This window comes from Vicia villosa, linkage group LG2 (genome assembly GCF_029867415.1).
Source record: "Vicia villosa cultivar HV-30 ecotype Madison, WI linkage group LG2, Vvil1.0, whole genome shotgun sequence".
Lineage (NCBI taxonomy): Eukaryota > Viridiplantae > Streptophyta > Magnoliopsida > Fabales > Fabaceae > Vicia > Vicia villosa.
Window position 1 is genome coordinate 38,295,506 of NC_081181.1, and position 10,472 is coordinate 38,305,977.

General features: G+C 30.5%; 1 protein-coding gene across 1 annotated transcript; it reads left to right on the forward strand.

Moving 5' to 3' along the window:
* The first annotated feature begins 207 nt into the window (after positions 1–207).
* LOC131650125 (ACT domain-containing protein ACR4) lies at positions 208–3,831 on the forward strand. Its single transcript, XM_058919855.1, has 8 exons — positions 208–516; positions 1,114–1,204; positions 1,294–1,339; positions 1,443–1,557; positions 1,651–1,718; positions 1,812–2,402; positions 2,548–2,652; positions 3,197–3,831. Exons 1-8 carry the CDS (start codon positions 513–515, stop codon positions 3,530–3,532), a joined length of 1,356 nt encoding a protein of 451 aa, XP_058775838.1. The 5' UTR covers positions 208–512; the 3' UTR covers positions 3,533–3,831.
* Positions 3,832–10,472: the final 6,641 nt, after the last annotated feature.

The window sequence follows — 10,472 nt, forward strand, 5'->3', positions numbered from 1 at the left end:
AACCGTTTACTAACCACTAACGTGCGCCTTCAGTTCCAAATTTCAATTTTAACATTCCGTTTTCGAAATAGTAACAGAATCACGAAATTCACTGAGAAAATAAAAACAAAATCGAAAGAGAGAGAAAAATAAAATAAAAAGAAAGAAAGATAGTGACATATAAAAGGAAGAAAAAAAAAGAGAGAGAGAAATAGGGTCTGCATTTTTTGTACCTTTTTTAATTTGCAGGTTTTGGAGCATCGTGTCGGGGTGCTTCTCATTTTCCACCTATTTTTATTTCCCTAATTTTCGTTTCTTGTTTTTATTATTTTAATTATTTTTAATTTTTAATTAACTGTCTATAAGATATCCCAGTGGGTTCTTCTCATTTTTTATATATAACAAATTGAAACGTACTTCTGTTTATATATCTATATAAACCTCCACTGTTGCTTTGCAACAACAACAACAATTTCACATTGCAACTAGAATTTTCACTGTAGCATTTCACCGATCTTCAGCTACTAACTGTAATGGGTAGGTTTTGTTTTCCTCTTTTATTTTTTCCCTTCTCAATTAGGTATAGGTATCATGAGTTTTCTGTTTTGAAATTTCTATAATTTTTTTTTGTAATATCTCAATTTCTGCATCTTTGGTTTGGTTCTTCTTGCTGTGAAAGATTTTTCATATGTGGCTTTTGGAAGAGTTAGTGAGATATGGGTTCTGTTTTTGTGAATCTTTGTTTTTAGAATATTAGTTAACAGCTAAGGTTATTCTTACAGTGACAACTTTTTTTTTGGCTTTCTTCATATTGTGGTTATTCTTGTTTTTATTCATTCATTTATCTCTTTACAATTACAATTGGTGACTCTCTTTTTACACACCTCACTTTGTCCCCAGCACTTATATTCTCTCTTTTTGCTGTTTTCTTTTTTGTGTTGGCTGCAACTTGCTAAAGAGGGTTTTTTTTTTTTTACCTTACCCCATCATTATCCTATTTTATGTATATTTTTATTTATTTATTGTTCAGTTTTTTTTACTAGCTTTAGGTTTTTATTGGCTATGAGGGTTCTGTTTTTCATATTCTATCTTCTGATTGGTTTGTTGTTTGTTGTTTGTTTTTCTCTTTCATAGCTTTTATTTCTGAGGTCAAAATGAGTTACTCTTCTTCTCATTACATGGATGATGAATATGAGAAACTATTCAGGAGAATGAATCCTCCTAGGTAATTATTTTATCCTTAATAGATGCTAAAATATGAATCATTCTTTGTTTTTTTCTCATATGTTTGTCTATTCGTTGTTGACTTGTCAGGGTTGTAATTGATAATGAAGCCTGCAAGAATGCCACTGTTATAAGGGTATGTTTGTTTCTCTCTTTGATTGATGAAAAGCTTTTTCCTCTATTAATGGCACTTTTTGTGGAGATTTTTGAATAATAAAAATCAATTTGTTTTATGAAAGGTTGATAGTGCAAATAAACATGGAATACTCCTTGAAGTTGTGCAAATCCTCACTGATTTAAGTCTCATCATAACTAAGGCTTACATATCTTCTGATGGTGGATGGTTCATGGATGGTAATAATTTTCTACTTTTTATTTAATATATATATATACTGATAATCTTAATATTTTTGGGGTAAAAGTTGATTTTTTGTTCTGGTGTTTCAGTTTTTAATGTGACTGGCCAAGATGGAAACAAAGTCACAGATGAAGTTATTTTGGATTACATTAGAAAGGTAAAAGTGTTTCTCATCTGGTGTTTTTTTGAATTTTTGTGTTCTTTAATGTACAACACCACTAACTATGTTTGATGCCATTTATGGATTTAGTCTCTTGGTCCTGAATCCTGCTTTCCGACTACAATGAGATCTGTCGGTGTTAAACAAACAATGGACCACACAGCAATTGAGTTAATGGGAAGTGATAGGCCAGGATTGCTCTCAGAAGTGAGTGCTGTTCTCACAAACCTCAAATGCAACATTGTGAATGCCGAGGTTTGGACTCACAACACTCGTGCGGCTGCTGTAATGCATGTGACCGATGAGGGAACCGGTTCTGCTATCACCGATTCTCAGAGGCTTTCGCTAGTCAAGGAGCTTCTATGCAATGTGCTTGGTGGTGGAAATAGGAAAAGAGGTGCCAAAACTGTTGTCACTGATGATTCGACGCATACTGATAGAAGGCTTCATCAGATGATGTTTGATGATAGGGATTATGAACGTGTCGATGATGATGACTTTGACGAGAAACAAAGACCAAATGTTGATGTTGTTAATTGGTCTGATAAGGATTATTCTGTTGTTACTATTGAATGCAAGGATCGGCCTAAGCTTTTGTTCGACACGGTTTGTACTTTGACAGATATGCAATATGTGGTGTTTCATGCTAATATTGATGCTGAGGGGCCACAAGCATATCAGGTATATAGCATTACCACTTTTTTCTGTACAAAAATAAACATCTACACAGACTTGTGCGATTCCTTTTGTTGTTTGGTCTGTACTTTGTTGGTGTTCTAACCTCTTTACATCGGCTAAATGTTTTTTATGGTTGTGTATATTGTAGGAATATTATATCAAGCATATCGATGGGTCCCCTGTAAAATCAGATGCAGAAAGACAAAGAGTGATACACTGTCTTGAAGCTGCAATTGAGAGAAGAGTTTCTGAGGTGAGGAACTTGTGATGTTAATACTTATTGATTGGTGATGTTTGAGTTGACCCTAAATTCAGAAAGTTACATTTTGGAACGGACCATTGTTAGCACTTAATTGGATTTGAACTTGAAACCTTGAGAGAAGCATGCTCTTAGGTCCTAAACCTTCACCAACTGGCCAACCCGAGTTTATTATCTATTCTTAATTTTCACTCAAACTTTATGTTGACCAAAACCCTTTTAGGTTTAACATCATGTGAATAATCTTGCTAGTTGAGATAATAGTCCAAGGTTAGTTGAATAGCAGTTGATAGACTTTGACTACAATTTTATTAGTCTACTTTGAACTTAACCACAATTTTCTTAGCTTGACAAAATCTAAACAATATTTTACCAAACAGTAAACACATGCATCTAATAGCTTTCTTTAGTCAAAAAAATCTTTGAATCTTATCTATTGTCTTTACTTGTTTATTTTATACAAGTGGCAGTTAGATATTTTAATTAATTAGTAATTTCTATGACTACTAATTTGTCTTTTGTTTTGTTGATTCTTAAGGGTTTGAAGCTAGAAATCTGCACCACCGACAGAGTAGGACTATTATCAAATGTGACACGTATCTTTAGAGAGAATAGCCTCACAGTTACAAGAGCAGAAGTAACAACAAAGGGAGGAAAAGCTGTTAACACATTCTATGTTAGTGGAGCTTCTGGTTGTATTGTTGATTCTAAGACAATTGAATCCATTAGACAAACAATTGGTAACACAATTCTAAAAGTAAAGGGCAGTCCTGAATCTGTTCCTCAAGATTCTCCTACAAGATCCTCTATCTTTAGTGGTCTTTTCAAGTCAAGATCTTTTGTTAACTTTGGTTTGGTTAAATCTTACTCTTGAATCTTTGAGGATAATGTCTTGTATTGTACAGTTAAAGATTTGGAGTAGGAACACTAGCATATTTCAAGAGTTTGATATTAGGAAGTGTTTGGTTGTAAATTCTTAAGTAACCCCTTCATGCTTTAGCTTTTTTAGTTTTTTTTTTTTTTTTGCTGATTGCTATGGATCCAATCGTTAGTTGGAGTAATGAAAGCAAGTTGAGAACCTTGATTGTGTAAACCTTGAAAGTTTCAAGTGTCATCATTTGTATATATACTCATTTGAATTTTAGGAAGCTTGTATATATTTCTTTTCTTGTCTTTTACTCTAGTAATTTGGCTTGCTAATTATTGCACTTGATGTTGTGACAACTAGTATCTATTAAAATTTGATCAAGATTATTAAAGAATTTCATCAATTAGCTATTGTAAATACAAGATTATTAAAGAACTTCATCAATTAGCTATTGTAAATATGTTAAAATCGAGTCTTATATTTTCTCAATCTCCCCTAACGTTTAAGTTTATATTTTTTTAACATCAAGAGTTATCAAGAAATCCCTCTTATCTTTAAAATATGTTTGAATGAGATAGAAGCCAATTTTGTTTGGTGGAAAAAACTTCAAATATGGTTTGATAGGTCAATCTACCGTTGGCAAACGAGCGCGACCTCGCAATGTCATACCCAACTCCATAGATTCGGTCTAGAACTCATACATGATGAACCATCACCTACAAATCACAATTCATACTAAATCCGATATTTAGAGCAGTTAAAATGAGTTAGTTTATATGGGTTAGGCCATATGGACCACTATGTCAGGTTCGAAAAATTATAGGGCGTCAAGTTCTAAAAAACCCGCTACTCATTAAGGTACTCATTAAGACTAACTCATATGTGCTATTATAGCTCATTAGGCTCTCATAATTATAAATCATAAAAAATATATTAATAATTATATTGTCTTATTCCAAAATAACATATTGATTTTTCCCACCTCATTAAATATTATCTCTATTCTATTCAATTTTTCTCTTTCAAATATTATACATTAATATAATCAATATTTTTCATCATATTATATTATTTTTAGACATATTATATTTAAAAACACATTATAATATTTATAATAGATAATATAGTACTTTAAAATGTACTATATTTAAAATAATATAATTTTTAATTTTATTTATTATAAATAATATGAATTTTTTTTTATAATTCTTTTAAATAAAAAAGTTTGTTTAGGATTAGAAAGCCCGGAGTTCATGCAGGATTAGGCTCGAGCAGTAATTCTCAAATTCATATTGCACATGTTTTTGACTCAACTATAAAAAATTCAATCCATCAGAGCCTACCTATTTAAGATCAGATAGTCCATTTTAACAGTTGGTTGGTTAAAACAAAGATATTGTTCGGATAGTAAAGTACAATTATTAAGCTCTTCAAATATACTACCAAATAGACGGCATTATAAAGCGCTAAATCAAATCGAAACCTTTGTTGCGTGGTGTCAAATATATGTGTGAATATAATTGCTCTTTGAATCAAATCTCATAAAACAGTGACAACACATTCTTTGTTGTCCAAAACCAAAAAATATTAGCACGATTCCACGAGTTACACACCCCTTATAATTGATGTAAACATGTGGTGGGACAAATCTCAGTGCCTTTCGCCTCAATCCGTTTAAGCAATTTTCATCCAAAAAAACAAAAGAGATCATGTAAATATCATCATTAGTCTTTATACTTTTTGGTCCTATTTGTTGTGGAAGATTGGGCATGACGTTAATCTTTGAAATGATACACTAAGATATTTGAACTATAAAATATTCATGAAAATGGAAACGACGTGAGAAATTACAGAGAAAGAACCCTTCTGTTGCGTCCTAATTGGGTGTCGTCTATATTGAAAAAGTTAATGATGTTATTTTCCTTTTCTCTTTTGCTACTCAATCATGTACTTTTCTTTTGTTACATGGAAAAGGTAGCCATGTATTTGATGTAACAAAAAGTTATATACTTTTATTACCCTTGTGTAAATCTATTGTTAGTTTTGACTTATAATTTTAAATATCTATAAGTAAAATTTAAATATTTACTAGAATTCAACTATTACATTTACTAGATCAGTATTGTAAAAAAATTAGTTCAATATATTTAAATGGCATGCACTTTTTTTTAGTGAAGATATGTACTATTAGTATAAATCAGTTTTATAATAAAATTTTAAAAGACTATTATTTGTTATAAAATTAACTAAAACAATAGAGAGATCAAAGAGAATGGAGAAAGACTTAAATAGTCCTTTGGTCCCTGTAAGGGGACGTGTTTTAAAAATTGTTGTTAGTAGAATTTGAACCACGTCCCTCTTACTTATAGCTTGCATGCCTAACCACTAAACCACTTATATTAATTTATATACAATATGTATTGTTTTGTTTATAAGCAGCAATATAATTATTTTGTTTATAAGCAACAATATAATTATTTTTGTTTATACAGTAAGTATTGTTTTGTTTATAAGCAGCAATATAATTCTTTTTAAGCTCTCGTATTAATTTTTGTTTATAAGCAGCAATATATTTATTATTTATAAGTGCTGGTATTATTTTTTATTTTGTTTTAAATAAATAATAATATACAGTAATTTATATATATTAAATAGTTTGAAACATTTTAATTATTATTTAACTATAATATATTATCATTACAAATTAAAATATTTAATATTTCATATTTAATAAATAGTTAAAATAATTATTAACCTATTTAATAAATATTTGTAATATATAATAAATTAACTATTTAGCTTTAATATTTATCAACTATTAAAATATTATTATGTATATATTTAATTAAGTCTAAAATATTTATACATAAACATAAACATATTTAATGTAATATTATCTATACATAAACATAAACATATTATCTATACATAAACATAAACATAAACATATTATCTATACATAAACATATTATTTATTGTAATATTTCAATTACACGTTAATTAAATAGTTAAAATATTTAATGCATTTGGTAGTATTATTTAACTATATTAATTTATTTTTACAAATTAATTATTTAGCGTTAATTATTATTTAACTATATTAATTTAGCGTTATTATATAATATTATTATTCAACTATATTAATTTATTGTTAAAAATTAATTATTTAGCGTTAATTATTATTTATCAATTATTATTTAACTATATTGATTTATTGTTAAAAATTAATTATTTAGCGTTAATATTTATCAACTATTAAAATATCATTATTGCATAATAGAAATAATATGAAATATTATGTAAAATATTTGCAGTTATTAATTATTGTATACTATTATTTATTAGAACAAAACAAAAATTAATACCAAAACTCAAAAAATTATCTCATTTATAACCAAATAACATGCATTGCAAATAAATATCAACCAGCCCAAGTGGCCTAGTGGAAATGAATGAAAGAAATGATTTAAAAGGAGTGGGTTCGAAACCCATTACCCACATTTTTGAAAATGTTATAATTTGACCCTACAAGGACCAAAGTGAACAATAAATTGACATATGGGGACTAAATTCAAAAACACGCTAACTTACAGGGACTATTTAAGCCATGGAGAAATTAATAAATGCCTCGTTAAAACCTTACTAGAGAAAACCCAGTGGAAAAAGTTCTAGTGAATGAAAAAGAGTACAATATCCTCTAAATGTGAAAAATTAATAAATGCCTCGTTAAAACCTTACTAGAGAAAACCCAGTGGAAAAATTTCTAGTGAATGAAAAAGAGTACAATATCCTCTAAATGTGAATTGCCTCGTTAAAAATTTACCAGGAAAACCCAATGGGAAAAAACCATTTACCAGGAAAACCCAATGGGAAAAAACCACGGTGAAGGAAAAAAGAGTGTAAAACATATGTATTTCTCCCCCTCATGCAGACATTTACATGTGAGACGATATTATTTGTAGTAGTTTCTTAAAAAAATTTCTTGGAAGTGACTTCATGTAGTGCTAATAGTTATGCAGGATTTGATGAAGTTGTTGCCATGAGTTGTTTCATAGATCTCCATGAAATGGTTGTACCATCACATGTAAACAAATAACCTGTTTCTGATCTACTATTTTTTTGTGAGAATCTGACAAGTAACCAACATCTCTAAGATAACGAAGTATATGTTTGACTCCGTTCAAATGTCTTCGTGTAGGCGAATAATTGTATCTTGGTAATAGATTGACCACAAACGATATATCGAGACGTGTATAATTAGTAAGGTATATTAGTGCTCCAATTGCACAAAGATATGGTACTTCAGCACCAAGTAATTTTTGTAATCATTTTCTTGAGGCCTGAAAAGATCTTTCTCTACATCTAATGATATAACAATCATTGGAGTAGCAAACACGTGACATTTGTCCATATAGAAGCATTTCAACACTTTTCTATATAGCCTTCTTAATGTACAAATATTTCTTTGTCCAAATGCTCAATTTGCAAACCTAGACATATTTTGTCTTTTCTAGGTCCTTTATCTCAAACTTTTTATTTAAGAAATTTATAGATTTTGGAAGCTCTTCAGGAGTTCCAATAATATTTATGTCATCCACATAGACAACTATTATTGCAAATCCTTTTCCACATAATTTTATGAAAATACAAGTACAAATTGAGTTATTTGTATATTCATCATTTAGTAAATATTCACTGAGGCGATTATACCACATGCATCCAAATTCTTTCATCCCATAGAGAGACTTGTTCAATTTGATGTAGAAGTTTTCTCGAGATCCACAATTACATGTCTCTGGTATATTGAACCCTTCAAGAAGTTTCATGTAAATGTCACTATTAAGTGAACCATATAAATAATATGTTATAACATTCATCATGTTCAAATTAAGCCCTTCATGTGTTACAAGGCTAATTAATTATCAAAAATCGATTGAATCCACTACAGGTGAATATGTTTTATCAAAATCAATCTTAGGCGTTTGTGAAAATATTTGAGAAATAAATCAAACTTTATATTATTCTTTTATTTTTTACAAAAACTCATTTATATCCAATTAGTTTCACACCTTGAGGTGTTCGGGTCCAAAAGTGAGTCACTTGTAAAGTGAGTTTAATTCTTCTTCAATTGAATATATTAATTTTGGCTAATTTTCACTTAGTCTCTAATCTTGAATAGACTTTGACTCATGATCCTCGTTATCATTGATCACTTTTAGCGCTATATTGTATACAAAGACATTGTCAATATTCACTTTATTTGGTTATCTCACTTTATTTGTATAACCATAAATTGATCTTTAATATACATGTCTGAGTTGTTTTATACAAACTTTGTAAATATCCAGCTCCCATCAAGATATTTAACATAATCAGTATACCACATCAGAGACTCTTGCATTATTCTTTGATGTGTGAAGATAATTGAGAACTCATGGTCGTAAGAACTTCTTCTCAGCATCCAGGTTCTAAACCTAATAAGTACTAAGTCTTCCGTCAAAGTACTTACCAGCTTTTCAGTTAGAATTTGCTACTCACACTAGGTCATTCTGACTGATTACCTCTTCACGTTTATACTTTCTGTTCTTGGCAAATACATAAAATAACTGAAGATCTTGAGACGTTGTAACATCAGATGTGACATCATCCTTCATGGTTCTTGGTTAACATCTTTAATGTCAAATTGACAATACTCAGGTTAGTAACAGAATAATCCAATAGTCAGCAATATCCAGACACATCAAGGGATAAAATAGCCAGAATCTCAATAACCTTTTCTTCAGACTTTAATTCTGATTTTGAGATGAAGGATGCCATGGTCTGTACCTATAGAGGAGATTCCCTCAGCTAGGTTTCTGGAACAGACTTAGTCATAGCATAACACTGAATTAGTCAGATCCATCTGACTTCCTTGATTAAAATCATACTACCCTTTCTGGATAACAACTAGGGCAGTACACATTCTTAACCATATTTCATTGTGATTGAGACACAATATTCAGCTCCAACAACTGCTTTATGGTTATGAATACTTATCTGGTTTCGTTGATCAGAGGAAACTTACAGATATAGGCTCTTCAAAAGTACAACATAAAGGATTAGAAAGGAATACCTTTATGAGTTTTTCTTAGTGGAACTGAGCACATGTTAATCGTGTCCTGATTAACTTAGCCAGATGTCTCCTCTTCCAGGCCAGGAGTAGGTTCCAAACCAATGTTCTCACACTACATTAGTTTAGCACCAGAACATCTGTTCTTCAACTGGTAGCTGCATACCAGTTCTTAATGTCCCAACATCAGATAGGACATACGTTCCTCCTTCTAGGAACACTTCAACCTTAAAGATTTCAAGGTACACACTTGCAGATAATTATGAATATCATTGATCAGGTGACATTCATCAGCTCTAATAAACCATGCCATTATGAGTGGACTTGAGAGGATACTTAAGTATCTTTGACACTTTAATTATAGCTGTCAATACCTGCCATACATTATGTTGATCCTTCATAACCCTAGGGTTTCTCAGAGACTATGCAGCGGAAAAATAGTTGTATATCAATAGAATTCACACAATGCTTACATTAAGTGTTAGTAGTAAGCATGACAACTACAGATTGATTGTTACTCAACCTTGCACAATGCTTGCTTCTGCACCAAGCAATTGATTAGACCAAACCAAAATCCTGACTTGATGAACTCACAAACAACAGAGGTTACCTTATCAATATCTTCACTCCCGCATGAAGGTTTTGATGAGCTTCTTCTCTATTCATAGATACCAGTTGAATTTGTATTTAAATTCAAGTTCTTCACTCCCGCATGAAGTCCTTGGACTTAGCACTCTTCATTCCAGCATCACAGCTCTTAGGCCAGGTTGGTCTAATCATATAGGTCCATCCTCCACTTCAAGGGACCATAAAATATGAACATTCTTTGTTCAAACA